The sequence below is a fragment of the Monodon monoceros genome, unplaced genomic scaffold, assembly GCF_005190385.1.
Source record: "Monodon monoceros isolate NGI ecotype Baffin Bay Population unplaced genomic scaffold, NGI_Narwhal_1 Super_Scaffold_10, whole genome shotgun sequence".
Classification (NCBI taxonomy): Eukaryota; Metazoa; Chordata; class Mammalia; order Artiodactyla; family Monodontidae; genus Monodon; species Monodon monoceros.
This window is the reverse complement of record NW_021703766.1, coordinates 45,583,491-45,600,635: the sequence shown is the minus strand read 5'-3', so window position 1 is coordinate 45,600,635 and position 17,145 is coordinate 45,583,491. Positions and strand designations below refer to the sequence as shown.

The 17,145-nt window shown below is 55.4% G+C and overlaps 1 protein-coding gene across 9 annotated transcripts; it reads left to right on the top strand.

Moving 5' to 3' along the window:
- The first annotated feature begins 491 nt into the window (after positions 1 to 491).
- LRFN1 (leucine rich repeat and fibronectin type III domain containing 1) lies at positions 492 to 12,728 on the top strand. 9 transcript variants are annotated; one of them, XM_029211315.1, is made up of 5 exons: positions 492 to 522; positions 3,014 to 3,046; positions 5,277 to 5,331; positions 5,744 to 7,186; positions 10,986 to 12,728. In XM_029211315.1, the coding sequence occupies exons 4-5, from the start codon at positions 5,781 to 5,783 to the stop codon at positions 11,893 to 11,895; spliced, it is 2,316 nt and encodes a 771-aa protein (XP_029067148.1). In that variant the 5' UTR covers positions 492 to 522; positions 3,014 to 3,046; positions 5,277 to 5,331; positions 5,744 to 5,780; the 3' UTR covers positions 11,896 to 12,728. The 9 variants fall into 9 exon arrangements, with proteins under 9 accessions (XP_029067148.1, XP_029067158.1, XP_029067119.1 ...); XM_029211325.1 differs by lacking the exon at positions 492 to 522 and adding an exon at positions 3,628 to 3,708 and having other exon boundaries at positions 1,348 to 3,046; XM_029211286.1 differs by lacking the exon at positions 492 to 522 and adding an exon at positions 3,628 to 3,708 and having other exon boundaries at positions 1,348 to 3,046; positions 5,277 to 7,186.
- The last annotated feature ends 4,417 nt before the right edge of the window (positions 12,729 to 17,145 follow it).

The window sequence follows — 17,145 nt, the reverse complement described above, 5'->3', positions numbered from 1 at the left end:
ACCAAGGAGAGTAGGACATGATTTGTGGTCCTGGGTGGCTGAGGAACATGGTCTGGGTTCTCAAAGGAGGTAAGGCATGATCTGGAGTCCCCCTGGGCATTGGGACACGATCCGAGGTCTCCACTGGGGCTTCAAGGGTTCCCCATGCCACTCGGGGCGTGGTCTGGTGGTCTCCCGGGAAGCCGGCAGGGCTGGAGGTGGGGCTGGGGAGGGTTGGGGCAGGCCGGCAGCTCCGCAGGGGAGAGGGGTCTGCAGCTGGCCCAGGGGCGGGGGGCGGGGGCGTGCAGCCGCCCCGCCCGGCCCCTCCGGTCGGCGTCCCCTCCCCGCTTGCGGTGGTGGCGGCGGCGGGGCTCCGGCGGCGGGCGGTGCGGAGGGCGGAGCTCGGCGGCGGCTCGGGAGGGAGGCGGGAGGCGGGAGGGAGGCGGCACCGCGGCACCGCGCCCCCTCCCCCGGCCCTCCCCCCACCATGGCGCGGAGCGAGGCAGCGGCGGCGGGGCCGGGCCCGGGGCCCCCCTTGACTGGGTGAGCGCGGCCCGCAGCGGCCAGGGAGGCGGCGGGCGGGGGCGCCGGTGTGAGCGCCGGTGTGAGCGTGCGAGCGTGTGAGTGTGTGTCCGCGGCGCTGCGGCGGGCCCGGCGTGCGCTCGCGCGGCCCTCTGTGTGCCCGGCGCCGGCGTGTGCGGCGCCCTGCTTGTGTGGCCATCCGGGTGTGTGCCGGGTGTCGAGCCGAGGTGCTGTGTCCTGCCGTGCGTGTGTGTCCCCCCGGGTGACTGCCCCTCCTGCTGTGTGTCTGGGGGGCTGTCGCGCGCCCATCGGAGGGGCTGTGTGCAGGTGTGTGTGCGTGGGTTGTGTGCCCAGGTGTGGGTCCCCCACCCTACCCCCCCCCCCCCCCAGCTAGTGTCTTCGCGCGGCTAGCTGCGTTGGGTGTTTGTGTCCGGGTTGGATGTCCATCCCAGGATCTGTGTAGCCGGGTGTGCCCGCTTGGGTGTCCATTTGTGCGTGTGTGTGTGTGTGTGTGTGTGTGTGTGTGTCTGCGGGTTGTATGTCTCCGAGGGTGTGTGTCTGTGCGTCCATGTCAGGTTCCCGGCGGGGGGCTGGGGCTCAGCGCCTCGTGGGACCAGGCCTCTCTGTGGGTTTGGGGGAGGGGAGTTTGCCGCTTCCTCGGTCCATGTCAACTCCGGGGGGGGGGGTCCTCGGCGGTCCTTGGGGGAGACGGCCATGTCTTCCCCTTCCCGGTGGCTGGGTGGGGGGGATGGGCAGCCGGTAGGTGGACAGATGGAGGGATGAGAGGCCGAGGGATGGACAGATGGGCCCTAGGGGAGGGACGCAGACCCGGCCCTTTCCCACACCCATCCCACCCCCCTCCCTCACCGGCCAGATCTCCGCAGATGGGGCCGGAGTTGCCTGCATCCAGATAGCCAGGCTGAGGGACCTTTGGGCTGCTGGTGGGAGGATTGCCTTGGACCAATGCTCTACGACTCAGGCCCCCAACCCTCTGAGATTCGACCTGCTGAACTCTGACCTGGCTGGGGAGGGGTCGTGCTGGGAAGGAGGGATGTTAGGATTTCTTTGGCCTGGGAAGTAGGTGGGGCGGGGGTGCCTCAGGGCTGGGAGGCATGTGTGTCCATGACTGTGTGTGACTGGGATTCTCTGCTTATCTGTTGACTGTGCCACTGTGGTTCAATATTTTGTGTGTATTTGTAAGTGTGTAAATCCCTCACAGGGCAGTTGTGTGGGCATGTTATGAGTGAACACCTGGGAGTGTCTGTGCAAAGGTGGATCTTTCTGTACCTGTGTGCTTGTTTGAGTATGTATCAGCCTTGTAAGTGTCTGTGCACGTTGTGGTTCTGTGTATGTGTGTGAGGTGTGTATTCGCGAGTGTGTGCATTTGTGCATCTGTTGGTGTAGTAATGTATCAGCTTTGTGACTGTGCATCATGGGGATATGTGAAGTTGCATGAGTGTGTTTGGGCATTTAAGAGCATGCACCTGTGTATCTTTGTGCGAGTGAGCATCTGTTATATGTGTGTGCCCCTGTGTGTTGGTGAGTGTGCAAGGGTAGATCGGTTATAGGTGCACGCACCTGGGGACACGTGGGTTTCACTGTTGTGTGTGTGCATCTGTGGGTGAGTGTACAAGGGAAAAGGCAATATTGTATGTGTGGTTGTGTGTCGGTGTGTCAACCTTGAGGGTATGTGTCTATACTGTGAGTCCATTTTTGTGTTCACGTTGGTCTCTGGGGGTGGGGTTGTGTATGTTCAAATACATATATTCAGGATGATATGCGCACATGTGCCTGTGTCCTTGACACAAGGCTGACCCCACTTATGGGCCCAGTGAATTGGGGCCCATGTGGCATGACCTGTGGTATGCTGGGATCCATGGATACAAGTGTGCCCACATCCTGGACCAAGAGCCTGTTGAGGGCAGGGGGCACACAGATCATGCTGCTGTGTCCATGGAAATCCAGATGGAGAGTCGTGGGTTGTGGGCCCATGTGGGTTTTGGCATGTCCACACATGTTGGTGTGACAGTGGTGTGATGGTGCAGATGAGAATCTCTGGTCCTCCCCCAGCTCCTGGTACTGTTCAGGTCTTTGAAGTTGGGGGACTGGGATGTGGATTCTGGAAGGAGGAGGCTGGGAGCCTAGAATCCTGGGTTTGAAGGAGAAGAGGGCTGGGGGGCCAGAGTCCTGTGTCTTGAGAAAGGAAGGAACTGAGACCTGGACTCTTGAATCTGAGGGAAGGGGAGGGTGGGGTTCTTAGCCTCTTGAGCCCCCAGAGGACAAAGGACAAAAGTCCTAGACTCTTGGGTTTTGGAGGGTGAACAGTCTTAGGCCCAGACTCCTTGGTTTCCAGAGATGACTTCCTGGGTCCACCTGAGACTATGCAGAATCTGTAGCAGGAGAGCTGAGAGAGTGATCACACCAGGGACTTCCTTGGCTGAGATGGTCTCTGAGGCAGGTCTCCGGAGAGGAGCCAGAAGAATGTTAACGGTGTGGTTTTGTTCCTTTGCAGGTACTGGCCCAGGCCCTGATTCCCTGAAGAGAGGTGAGTGGGGGTCCCACAGGCTGGGGAGAGAGATGTGGAGTGACTGGGCTTGTTCTGAGCCAACTGGAGGCCTGGAACACTGCCTTGTATGGATTTCAGTGGCGGGTATGGCAGGGACCAGGTGCCCCCCAGGCTGGGGTGTAGGGACAAGGTCAGGAACATCGTGTTTGGGTAAGGGCTCGAAAGAACCATGGCATGGGTGGTAGGTGGTGGCCTCAGACCTGGAGGCATCCCCTTTCAGGATGAGTCAAGTGGTCGGAAAAGGGAAGTTTCCACATATCGGTAAAGGATCCAAAAGAGCTTCCTGACGTGATAGGACCCTGCATTTGGAGAGTGGCGTGGATATAGTTTACCATTGTGTGTGTGTATGTGCATGTACGTGGGAAAATCTCCTGATACTCAGACCTGCTGGTGGCTGAGAAAAAGCCAGAGAAAACGATAATTTAACGCTAATAACAGCTAACGTTTATATAGTGTTTACTCTGTCAGCAGCTACTCTAAGCATGTTGCAGTGTATCATCTCATCTAATCCTCACGATAATCCTGTGATTATAGCAGGCGCTGTCCTCCTTGTTTTACAGACGAACACACTGAGGCACAAAGAGAGGAAGTCACCTGATTAAAGTCGCACAGCAGGGAATTGGGGGTGTGAACCTGGAAAGGTTGGGGCCACATTCTGTCCGGCAAGGCTGCACTGCCTCTCGATGAATGTTAGCTATTTTCAGTGTTATTATTACAGTTTCAACTTGAGTCCCACCCAAGCTGTGGGACTTCCCGTTGCATAGATTGTGGTTCTGAGCCCTAGAGACCCTACTGCCAAGCAGGTACAGAGCTGGGCCTCCTACCTTGGGAGCGCCACCTCCCAGGCCAGGGTTTTCTGTCCATTGTAGAGCAGTGTCCTGGAGGGAGTGCAAGACAAATTAGTGGGGGGCCTCAGAGATGGTGGGATACCCTGACTTTGCCTTTTTCTCTCTTCAGCCCCATCACCGTCTCCCTCAGTCTCTCTCTTTCTTCCCGTCTTTATCTGTCTCTATAACACTCTTACTTTCTCTTCCTGTCTCTCACCCTCTCCATCTCTGTGTCTCAGTCTCTCTTTTCTGTGTATGTCTCCTCCATCCAGTTTTTCTGGCTCTCTTTGCTTCAGTCTTACTGTCTCTTCACCTTTCTTTCAGATTCTTTCTCTTGTTATCTCTTTGTCTCTCTCTCTGAATCTGTCTCTCTCTAACTGTGAGTCCATCTCTCCCTCCCCCTCGTCTCTGTCTCTTGGTCCCTTCTCTGTGTCCACAGCCCCCCTCCCCATGGGCCGAAGGATCAAGGCCACATCAGGTCACAGGCCCCAAATGCAGATTCCTGGGAGGTGGGCCAGCAGGGACTGGGGCATGGGGTGGGGTGAAAACAGTTTCAGGGACCCCCCCCTTCCCATCCTTTTCTCTTCACCCCCCACCCACCCTGTGTTGTGATGGAGTTGACATGTCGTGGGCTGCAGCTGCCGCAGGGGGAATCCCTGCCGGAAGGTTTTGCCTGGAGCAGAGGCACAGCCTGATTTTGTGTGTGTGAGTGTGTGTGTGTGTGTGTGTGTGTGTGTGTGTGTGTGAGTGTGTGTGTGTGTGTAGGCATATATGGGGCCTTGTGTTGTGCCCATTAATGTGAGCATGAAAGCCTGCCCCCTGTGTGGGAGCTCAGCAGAGCCCAGGATGAAACCAGCCTCAGAGAAAGACTTCTCAAGACTGAGCAGGGAGACTGATGTGTTTTTCTCAGCCTCTCCCACCTTCAGAACCCCTCTGCTACAGCCAGAGGTTGTGGGGGGGGGTATTACCCTTAATATTTACTGAATACTTACTGTGTGCCAGGCCCGATGCTCAGTGACCCCTATGAATGAGTTCACTGAACTCTTGCAGCAACCCAATGAAGACAGTACAATTATCAGACCATTTTACAAATCAGGAAATTATGGCCTAGTTAGGGAAAATCATTGGTTTGGGGTCACAGAGCTAGCAAGCTGGGGAAGCCAGGACTTGAACCTGAGTCTATTTGATCTAAAGCCCTTGCTCTTAATAATAGTGCACATTTCTATCTCTGGCACATATTGGACACGATGATAATAATAATAATTATCCACTTACATGTATTGAACACATTTTATGTGCTGGGCACTGTTCTGAGTATACCATGCTCATTAATCCATTTAATCCTCACAGAGGTAAGGCCTGTTTTTATCTCCATTTTACAGATGAAGAAACCGAGATTCAGAGAGGTTCAGACACTTGCCCGAGGTCACACAGCTAGTAAGTGTCAGAGCTGGAATTTGAACCCAGGGAGTATGGCTTTGAAATCCATGCCTTTAAGCCCTAGTCAGCAGTGATTTTTCAAAATACATCATGGGTAGTGGAAGACACAGGCTGGGCCAGATGACGTCCCTCTGGTTGTGAGATTATAAGAGGTCTGGGAGCTCCTAGAAGAAGGGCAGAGGTGGGTAGGACCCTCAGAGGCGGGGCAGTGGTAATTTACCAAGCAGCAATGGAAATACTGTTACCTATTAACAAGTGCATGCCAGCTGATGATCAGTCTTGTCACTGTTCTAAAGGACCCGCTTGTCAGGAAGGGAGGGATCTGGGTTGGACTCCTAGCAGGAAATCCCAGGGTGGCCAGGCTGGTGGTCAAGCCCTACGCCTGGGTGACCCTTCTCCTTCCTTGCAGATCTCACCTCCCACTCCTCCCGTCTTCCCCCTGCACCATGGCTCCGGGCCCCTTCTCCTCGGCGCTCCTCTCGCTGCCGCCTGCTGCCCTGCCCTTTCTGCTGCTTCTCTGGGCGGGGGCATCTCGAGGCCAGCCCTGCCCCGGCCGCTGCATCTGCCAGAACGTGGCGCCCACGCTGACCATGCTGTGCGCCAAGACCGGCTTGCTCTTTGTGCCTCCGGCCATCGACCGGCGCGTGGTGGAGCTGCGGCTCACCGACAACTTCATCGCGGCCGTCCGCCGCCGAGACTTCGCTAACATGACCAGCCTGGTGCACCTCACCCTCTCCCGGAACACCATCGGCCAGGTGGCGGCCGGCGCCTTTGCGGACCTCCGCGCCCTCCGCGCCCTGCACCTCGACAGCAACCGCTTGGCGGAGGTCCGGGGCGACCAGCTCCGTGGCTTGGGCAACCTCCGCCACCTGATCCTCAGCAATAACCAGATCCGCCGGGTGGAGTCGGCCGCCTTCGACGCCTTTCTCTCCACCGTGGAGGACCTGGATCTGTCCTACAACAACTTGGAGGCCCTGCCGTGGGAGGCCGTAGGCCAGATGGTGAACCTGAACACCCTCACGCTGGACCACAACCTGATCGACCACATCGCCGAAGGTACCTTCGTGCAGCTTCACAAACTGGTTCGCCTGGACATGACCTCCAACCGCCTGCATAAACTGCCCCCTGACGGGCTCTTCCTGAGGTCCCAAGGCCCCGGGCCAAAGCCACCCACGCCGCTCACGGTCAGCTTCGGCGGCAACCCCCTGCACTGCAACTGCGAGCTGCTCTGGCTGCGGCGGCTGACGAGGGAGGATGACCTGGAGACGTGCGCCACCCCTGAGCACCTCACCGACCGCTACTTCTGGTCCATCCCCGAGGAGGAGTTCCTGTGTGAACCTCCGTTGATCACTCGGCAGGCAGGCGGCCGGGCCCTGGTGGTGGAGGGCCAGGCGGTCAGCCTGCGGTGCCGCGCTGTGGGTGACCCTGAGCCGGTAGTGCATTGGGTGGCACCTGATGGGCGGTTGCTGGGGAACTCGAGCCGGACCCGGGTCCGGGGGGATGGGACACTGGATGTAACCATCACCACCTTGCGGGACAGTGGCACGTTCACTTGTATAGCCTCCAACGCCGCCGGGGAAGCCACGGCACCGGTGGAGGTGTGCGTGGTGCCTCTGCCTCTGATGGCGCCCCCACCGGCCGCCCCACCACCTCTCACCGAGCCTGGCTCCTCGGACATCGCCACACCTGGCCGACCTGGTGCCAATGAATCTGGGGCTGAGCGCCGGCTTGTGGCTGCCGAGCTCACCTCCAGCTCCGTGCTCATCCGCTGGCCAGCCCAGAGGCCCGTGCCTGGCATCCGCATGTACCAGGTCCAGTACAACAGCTCCGCAGATGACTCCCTTGTCTACAGGTGGGTGCTGCAGTCCCAGGACCTCCTCCCACCCCAGGGGCCCTCCCTCCCATCTGCCGGCTCACTAGGCCTTCTCGCTCCGCTGGGGTTCTAGATGGGTATGTAGAGTGGTCTCCGGCTCTCATTTGCCATATTTCCTTCTCTCTCTCTTTCTGTCTCACGGTCTTTGTGTCTCACACATTTTGCATATCTTCGTTTAGCACCCACGTGAGCCAGACCGGGGCTGGGCACTGGGGTTATAACTGTGAGTGCACCCAGCATGATCCCTGCCCTCCTGGGGCTCACGGTCTACGCCACTGCTCGCCAAAGGTGTCTGATTGTCTACCTTGGCAGTTAAACATTCTAGAGCATGAAATATACTCACACATATATATTTACAGTTACATTTGTATTTGGAAATTATATACCAGTGCTACTGTATCAATGCATTGGGTACATTATAGAGACAGAAAAGTATGAGAAAAAGATATAAATACAAATTATTTCCACCATCCATTGGGTTAGAAGCCATCGCCCCAGTGAGGACAGACACGTGTGGTGTAGACAGATGTTAAAGAGTTACTTTCCCCCATCATCTGATTTTCTCTTGTTCTCGCCATGTCTCTGTCTGTACCTTCTCTCCCTCCTGCCCTCATGAGGCACTAAGCCCCTGCTCTCTGCTAGGCCCTGAGCTGGGTGCAGGGGACACAGGGAGACCAAGAGAGCAGTCCCTGCCCTCAGGGAGCTCACAGCCCAGAGGGAGGAGGCAGTACACGATGAATTAACAGCCTTGGCCTTGCGTTGCCTCTCCAGCTGGGTAGTTTTTGAGTGTGGCTCACGGCCACAGACCTGGCACACAGTGGGAGAGTTTGAAAGGTGGTTGTGGACTCTGTGGACGTCTCTCCTTCATCCTGGCTCTGCCTCCCTTGGACACACTGTAGAGTGCCCACTGAATGCTTAATCCTGTGTTTGACTTCACTTGGGGGCGCCAGAGCGGGTGGAGCCATTTCCCCACCCGTGGGCAACCTCAGATCTTGGGGGTGCTCAGACCTGCACTGAGAAGTCTGCCTCTTGGGCTCCATCTTCACCTTGCCCAGTGTTCTCTTGGCCACGGTCCTGGCACACAGTAGGCATTTTCCCATTGTTGGTTGAATGAGTAGATGCCTTCCTTTTTTCTTGTCTCTGTCATCCTCATTTTCCTCTCTTTTTGAATCTGGTCACCAAACACTGAATAAATGCCTACTGCATGCCAGTTTCCATGCTGGGCCCGGGCCTACTGAGAAGGATCAAACACTGGCCCAGTCTTACAAACATTAGGGCAAACAAATGAACAAAACAAAAACTTTTCTAACGTGCTACCAAGGATTCTACTCCATTCGACCTTCCCAACTCCGCTGTGAGGCAGCCATGATCCCCCTCCCATTTTACAGACAGGGGAAAGTGAGGCTCAGTTGGGGGAAGTCACTTGCTCAAGGTCACACAGAAAGAGGCAGAGCCAGGATTCCAGTTCTTACCCTTCTAACACCTAATTCTGCCCTTTTTACACTGAACACATGTTTATCGAGCACCTACTGTTTGCCAGGCAGGGATTAGGGGAGATGGATAATACATTTCTGTAAACAGCTCTTCGTTTCTGTGATTCTCCACCTCTCTCTTTCTCTTTTCCTTCTCTCTCTAACCCATGGTCACTACATGATGGAGTGGAGGGAGGTTTACAGGTCCCCAGACCCTGCATGTATGCCGACGTTGGTGGCCCTCTGTCTCCAGCTGGGCAACAGACCCTGGGACTCTTCCATTCCCTGTAGGGCCACAGTTCCAATCCTCCGTCCCCCATTGCAGGCCCCTGTGCTACAGCACTGCAGGGGTTAACTTCCTCACTGCCGCCATGGGCGGAGGTGACAACCAACCAGAAGCCTGCTCTGCTGCTTGCTTGGGTCTTACAGCCAATTAGAGACACATGGGCTCAAGCTTTCTTAAGGAGCCAGCCTCTGTCCTTGGAAAGGGGGGAGTCCCTAGCAACTGGTTATTTTGGGGGAAGGAGCAAAAAGAATCCAAGGCTCTTTGAGAAGGGATGATGAGAGGAAGAGGAAGCCTTAGAGCCAGGGGCCCAAGGTTGGATGGGGTTGGGGGGGGCCACTGGTCTGTGAAATGGCAGGCAGGGGGAGAGTCAGAGAGGTAGTTGGCCTTTATGAGGTGGTGAGGGCCTTACCTGAAGTCTTTCGGTGGGAGGATGGCTCTTGGTGGTGGGTGGAACCTTCTGGAGGTGGAGGAACTGAGGTGGGTTTCAGGACCAGAAGGTGGCCTGTGGAGATGGGGGCATGGCCTTTAGAGGAGGTGGCGCTCCTGCAGCGTAGTCCCCACGCAGGTGAAGAGGCGGTTCTTGTCTCTGGTGACCCACTAAGAGCTTTGTGGGAGAGGAGAGCTTGCGAGATTGAGTGCATGCAAACCTATGTGGATGTGGCAGTCCCAGGTTAGCCGAGGCTGGACATGAAAGGGATGTGCCAACAGAAGAGGGGCAAGGCCTAGTGGGAATGGCCTTATAGATGCGGAGGGGCACAGCTGGCAGGAGAGTGTGAGCCACAGCAAGGGTTACTGGCCAGCATCGTGTGGGGCGCAAGCTGTTAGTGAAATTATTAAGTGCCAGGCTTTGGCTATGTTAACTCATCATACTTCACGCCATCTCTATGGAGTAGGAATTGTTAATACCCCCATTTGGGGGAAATGAGACACAGAGAGGTTAAGAAACTTGCCTGAGGTCACAGAGCTAGCAAGGAGCAGAAGAGAACTCAAACCCTGGCATCATGGCTCTCAGACTTTGTCAGCTTAACCACTTCTCTACACTGCTGCTCATTTGAGGGCAGGGGCCCATAGCAAGAAAGGAGCATGCTTTCTTGGCTACATTTGCCCCAATTATGGATGAAACTTACCGGGGGGGGCATGCTTTAGTGACTTCAGGCAGTATAGGGGCAGGGCATGCACAGAGTGGTTGCCTTTATTACCTGGACACGTGCGGGACATGCAAAGAGTGGACATGGTCCTAGGCACAGTAGGGGAACCATCTCCAGTGGACCGTTGTGGGGTGTGGCTTGGAAGGCACCTGTCAATCAGAAGGGAAGTGGCCTTTAGCCCTGGCCCCTTAGTAGGTGGAAATATGTAGTTGAGGGGCTTGGAAATTGTCCCAGAAGATAGATGCAGCTACGAGATGTGTATACCCAAGGATGTACAGATGAGGGGGAGTGGTCTGTATCATGGTTTCCCCGAAAGGACAAGAATGTGTAGAAGAGAGGAACTAGAAGAGCATCCATTGCCCCAGTAGGAGTAAGACGGGGTGTGAGGTGACCTCACTGTCCACTTGAGTGAGGGTGGGGCATGCAGGTAAGGGGGCGTGGCCTGTAGCATCCATCCCCTTAAAGGTGGGAATATGTAGATAAGAATGCTTGAATGGCATTTGTCCTGGTAGGAATGAGACACTGCTAGGGAGCATGCCCCTTGAGGGCAGGGCATAAAAACTGTAGCATTCCTCCCTGGCAGGGGCCAGGATATGTAGATGAGGGTAGATGAATGGCTAAAATTATCCTAGTAGGTGATGAGACACGGACAGGGGGTGGGTCTGAGGGTGGGGCATGCAGATAAGGGGCATGGGCTGTATCAAAGGCCCTGAGAGGGTGAGAATTTGTTGCTTGAATGGCTGCTGTTGTCCCAGTAGAGGGTGAGACACTGGTAGGGATGTATCGTTTGGTCCCCCCGGGTGGGACATGCAACTGAAGCATCGCGGTTCAGAGTGGAGCTAACCCCGCGCTGATCCCGCCCCCTCCCGCAGGATGATCCCATCCACCAGCCAGACCTTCCTGGTGAATGATCTGGCAGCGGGCCGCGCCTACGACCTGTGCGTGCTGGCCGTCTACGACGATGGGGCCACGGCGCTGCCCGCCACCCGAGTGGTGGGCTGCGTGCAGTTTACCACGGCGGGGGACCCCGCGCCCTGCCGCCCACTGAGGGCCCATTTCTTGGGCGGCACCATGATCATCGCCATCGGGGGTGTCATTGTCGCCTCCGTCCTCGTTTTCATAGTTCTGCTCATGATCCGCTACAAGGTCTACGGCGATGGGGATGGCCGCCGAGTCAAGGGCACCTCCAGGTCGCCTCCGCGGGTCAGCCACGTGTGCTCTCAGACCAACGGCGCAGGCGCAGGCGCAACGCAAGCCCCGCCCCCGCCGGCGCAAGACCGCTACGAGGCGCTGCGCGAGGTGCCAGCTCCGGCTGCGGCGGTGGCCGTCGAGGCAAAGGCCGTGGCGGCCGACACGGCTTCCGCGGAACCGGAGGCGGTCCTTGGACGCTCCCTGGGCGGCTCAGCCACCTCGCTGTGCCTGCTGCCGTCCGAGGAAACCTCCGGGGAGGAGTCCCGGGCCGCGGCTGGCCCTCGGAGGAGCCGTTCTGGGGCCCTGGGACCGCTGGCTTCGGCGCCCCCCACTTTAGCTCTGGTTCCTGGGGGAGCCCCGGCCCGGCCGAGACCGCAGCAGCGCTATTCGTTTGACGGGGACTACGGGGCGCTCTTCCAGAGCCACAGTTACCCGCGCCGCGCCCGGCGGACAAAGCGCCACCGGTCCACGCCGCACCTGGACGGGGCCGGAGGGGGCGCGGCCGGGGAGGACGGAGACCTGGGGCTGGGCGCCGCCAGGGCGCGCTTGGCCTTTACCAGCACCGAGTGGATGCTGGAGAGTACCGTGTGAGCGGCTGGCGGGCGACGGGACGCCTGGGTGCCGCGGACAAACGCCCAGCCGCCCGGACGCCGGGGCAGGACTCGGGGGACAAAGCTCCGAGCAAAGACGTCGGACTGCAGGGGAGGCGTGCCCTTCTCCTCCCTGGAGGGGGTGGGCGGCCTGGGCTGCGGCTCGAAGTCACGCCCCCGCGCTTAGGGGGGTTTGAGGGTGGGCCGCCGAGCTCCTCTCCCCCACGGACTTTAAGCCCCCCTCCTGCCCCTCCCCCCGCGCGCTCGCGGACCTCGCTGGAGCCGGTGCCTTACACAGCGAAGCGCGGGGAGGGGCAGGGCCCCCCGACACTGCAGCACTGAGACACGAGACCCCTCCCCCCGCCCGGGACCCGGGGCAGGGGCGAGGGACCCATTTCTTGTATCTGGCTGGACTAGATCCTATTCTGTCCCGCGGAGGCCTCCAAAGCCCCCACCCCCACCCCATTCAATTCCCTGGTCCCGTCGGGTCTGGCTTGGGGTGCCCCTTTCTCTGTTCCCTTCGTTTGTCTCTGTCGCGCCCTCTGTCGTCTCTGTCTTACGTCCTTCCCTGTTTGTCTCTTATTTCTCTGTCCCGTCATCTCTTCTCCCTCTGAACTCCCGTATTGCGTCCCGCCTCCTTGTCTCTCCAGATTATATCTCCCCAGTACACATTCTCCCGGGCAGGTCCCACTGGAAGGACCAGACTCTCCCCTATTCCTTCCTCTTAACCCCCAAATAAATCCCCACATGAACAAAATCCAAAACCAAATCCCCCTCCCTACCGGAGCCGGGACCCTCCGCCGCAGGAGAATTAAACATTTTTCTGTGTCTGAGGCCACTCTGCTGACCTCTGTGTGTGTCCATGTGTCTTGGGGAGGTTGAGGGGGAGGGTGACCTAGATTACAGTGTAAGGGCTCTTAAGTGAGTCTGAAGGTAGGACGGCTAACTGGGCCCAGGAAGATTTGCAGACAGTTTCCTACCCTCTGAGAGACTTAGAGGTGGGGAATAATATGTCAAAAACAAAACAAACAAAACCCCAAAGGCACAAACAATAGCTAAGGTTTAGTGAGTGCTTGCTGTGTGCCAAGCACTTAATTCGTTTAATCCTCACAACAGCCCTAGGACATCAGTACCATTATCCCACTTTATAGATGAGTAAATTGAGGCCCAGAAGTAAAGTAACTTGCCCCAGGTCACATAACCAGAAGGTGGCAAAATTGGGTTTTAAAAAGGCAGGCAGGTTTCTGAATCTTTAGTGCTGAGCAGCTAGGAAATGTTCATTCTACACATAGGCATTGTGCTAAGCACAGCTCATCTCTCCAAGGTCGGACGGCTGTTGGAGGCAGATGCATTTGGTCCCATTTTATAGACAGGAATCTGCACCCGAGAGCGGTGAAGCCACGTGCCCGAGGCTTCCCTGGTGAAGAAATTGGAGACCTGGCAGTTTGACCTCAGTATCTGTTCCTCACCACTACCAAATGTAGCCTCTGATGTCTGTGTCTGGAGGCTAGGGAATGGCCCCAAGGACCTTAGTTAGCTGAGCGTGGGTATCCAAAGCCAGCCTGGTGGGGGAGGGGACGAGGGAAAGGGCTCATTGGTCATGCTGTCTGGAATCTGAGGGCTCTTAGGTAGAGAAGGGGTCTGCTTAGGGCGCAGGGCTTGGTGTGGGGAGGGGAGTTTCTCAGGTGAAGATGTGGGCTGTGGCTGGGGAAGGGAAGTTGTTTCGGCGTGTGGGCCCTGCAGTGAAAACTCTTTCCCAATCCTGGGGAAGAAGGAAGAAGGCCTCATGCCAGCCAGGGGCCTCCTGAGGCCTGGGGAGGAGGAGAGAAAGACAGAAATAGAAACAGAGCAGGAGGGAGGGGAATGGATCTGGGCAGACAGGGTGGTAGGCAGCAAGGACAGAGGCACCAGAGAATCACAGGCCAGAATCACCCAGTGGCCTAGCCACACTTATCTATCTCAGTCATCACGACTCCTGGGTACTGAGGGCTTCCCACACACCAGGCACTGTGCTCACAAACCCTCCCTGATGCATGAATAGAGAGTGTGCAGCTCAGCCCCTGGCACATAGCACTCACAAAATGGACTTAAGACAGTAAGCATGATTACATCTATACTCTGCAACAGATGTGTGCGGTGTGTGCACCCTCTTATTTATTTTTGGATAGGTAAGAAGTGGGTTTACTTAGAAACACGCTCCACAGACAGAGTGTGGGCCATCTCAGAAGGCAAGAGGCCTTGTGTACCCTCTTTTTTTAGATAAGGAAACTGAAGTTCAGAGAGGTAAGGACTTGCCCAAGATCATGCAGGCAGTAAACGGCAGAGCCATGATTGGAAAGTTTACTGCCTCCAAATCCTGCACACCTAACCATCTGACTATATTGTCTCTGATCCACCTGATAAAGCTTTCCTGAGCATGTACTATGTACCTGGCCCTGTGCAGGGGATACAACAGTGAACAAAATAGACAAAACGAGAAACCCCTGCCCCCATGGAGCGAGGAGACGGCAATCAAGCAAGTAAATAATGAGTGTCTGGTAGTGAATAAGTGTCACGTTGAGAATGAAAACAGGATGCTGGGATGGGATGACTGAGAGGCTTACTTTAGGATAGAAGGTCAAGGAAGGTGATGTTGGAGCTGAAGAAATCCATTGTGGGAAGAGCCAGGGAAGAGCATTCCTGGCAAAGAGAAGAGCATGTACAAAGCCCCTGAGGCAGGAGTGTGCTTGGTGTGTTGGAGGTATAGCGTGTCTGGACTGGAATAAGGGGGAGAGTGAGAGGAGAGCAAGTGGGAGAGGCAAGCAGGGAGCAGGTTCTGCAGAGCCTTGTGGGCTGTGGTCAAGAGTAAAGATTTTATTCTCAGAGCTGTGGGAAGCCAGTGGAGTGTTTTCAGCTGGGGCAGTATATGGCCTGATTTCCATGGAGAATCCAGCTTCGAGCAGGGTGTGCCTGTCTTCAAAACAAAATCAGGAACTGCCACCTCAGAACTTGGCATCCACCCATCGGCACATTTGGGACCCACATGGTCCCTGGTTCAGCCCTTTGGATGACAGCCATCACCTTCCTTCCCCTGTAACTTCAGGTCTTTCATTTAACAGAGAAGTATTTATCAATGCCAATGACATGCTTGGTTTTGTTTTTTCCCAAAATTGAGAGCTTTAAACCCAAGAACAGGTACATTAGTGAGAGAGGGCATGGTATCATTCGAGGGGAGTATTGGAACATCTGCTCTGTGCCCTGGCCCTGTGATGGGCACTGGTGACCCAGCAGTGACCAATTGGTCAACAGTGACCGACTGACCAAGACAGCTCCAGTTCCTGCCCTCTTGGAGCTCAGGCAGACAGATATGGCAATAGGGCTGCGGTGGGAGAAACATAAAGCCTATCAGAGCCCAGGAGAGCTGCCTGATCCTGCCTGGAGGTTCAGGGAAGTGTGTAAGGGTCTTGGTAGCAAGTGACAGGAAGTCAGCTTAACTGGATTACGCGTAAAAAGTGTGCATTTGTTAGCTCGTGTAGCTAGGAAGGAGACAATCAAGGGTAAAGCTACCAGGAACTTGGCCTTAGAGACTGGAACCCAGGCTCAACTCCATCATGACACTCTTCCCATTCATTTCTCTTCTCTGCTTGTCTCAACTCAGATTTATCTGAGTTGGGAAAATGGCCATTTATTTACAGACACAGACTCAATCCTTCTAGCACCACAGCCCAGAGGTAAAATGGCAAAATCTCCAGTCCTAAATGAAAAAAAAAAATCCCAGGGAAGGGCTCTGATTGGCCTGACTGGGGACACATGCCACCCCTGCATTGATTGTGATATCCAAAGAAATGGAATGCTTTGACTGGCCAGGTTGGGGTCACATGTCCAGTTCGTTTGGCCTGGGGAAGGGGGAGGTGCTAAAAATATTAGGGTGAACCATATGAAATTTCCAGTTTTGTAGGTTAGAAATGGCAGAACATTGGCAATTTCATATGGTTGAACCTAAATAGTCACTGGGAAAGTAGGATGGGAAAACTTATTGGGCATATAAAAGCAATAGAAACCCCAGTGCTCCACTCAGAAGGATTTTGTTTTTGTTTTTGCGGTACGCGGGCCTCTCACTGCTGTGGCCTCTCCCGTTGCGGAGCACAAGCTCCGGACGCGCAGGCCCAGCGGCCATGGTTCACGGGCCCAGCTGCTCCGCGGCATGTGGGATCCTCCCGGACCGGGGCACGAACCCTCGTCCCCTGCATCGGCAGACAGACTCCCGACCACCGCGCCACCAGGGAAGCCCACTCAGAAGGAATTTTGGTGGAGGAAGTTATATTACTGAGACATAGGGAATGAGTGGAAATTAGATGAAGACGTGGTAGTGGTGGGAGAGTAGTGGGGACATGTCCCAAGCAGAGGGAACAGCTTATGCAAAGGCTGTCATGAGGGAGGCAAGGGAAGACTGGTCACTTTACTCTGGAGATGGAGTGCTCTGACTGGGCACACCTGAGTCTTGTGTCCAACCAATGAGGGAATGGGAAAGGGGGGTCATGTCGCAAAGGAAAATTGAGAAGCTTTACCAGGTGAAATGGATACTGGGCAGGCAAACCAAAGTATATCCAGTTCAAAATTTCTTTGTTAGGCCTTGGCATCTCCAAGCAGAGGTTTGCAACCTTGTTTCAATTACATCACTCATACTGAAAAGGGGTATATGCCTGAACTCAGACATGTCCTACATGATTCAAATTTTTATTATCAAATAATTGGTCTCTTTCTCTGGGTTCTTTGCTGGGCATACAGAGATGGATTTTTGAGGATACATTTGGCTGAAGAAACAAAACCCAATTAACATGACTCAAGATATTTGGTTATCTCATTTAATATGTCTGGAGTTGGGAGTTTGGAGCCGTTAATGCAACAGCTTATTGATATCACCAATGACCCATTCTCCTACTCTTTTGTTCCACCTTCCTTGGAAGAATAGTTTCATATTCTAGGCTTGCTGCCTCATTGGCCACCACAGCTCCAGGTCTCTCATCCTTATACCAATGAACTAAGCAGGAAGGAAGGGAACAAATGGAAGAGTTTTCTTTGTGTTAGGGAAGAAAAAAATCCGAAAATAATAAAAATGACAGCAATAAACGCATATATGGGGCTTAACCCGTGCCAAGAATTGTTTTCAATTCTTTACATAAATTAACTCACTTAAGAAGCCCTTTAGTCTCATGGCCACTCCAAACTGAAGAGGCAAGTGATCCACGCTGGACCCTGTCCGATTTCGTGA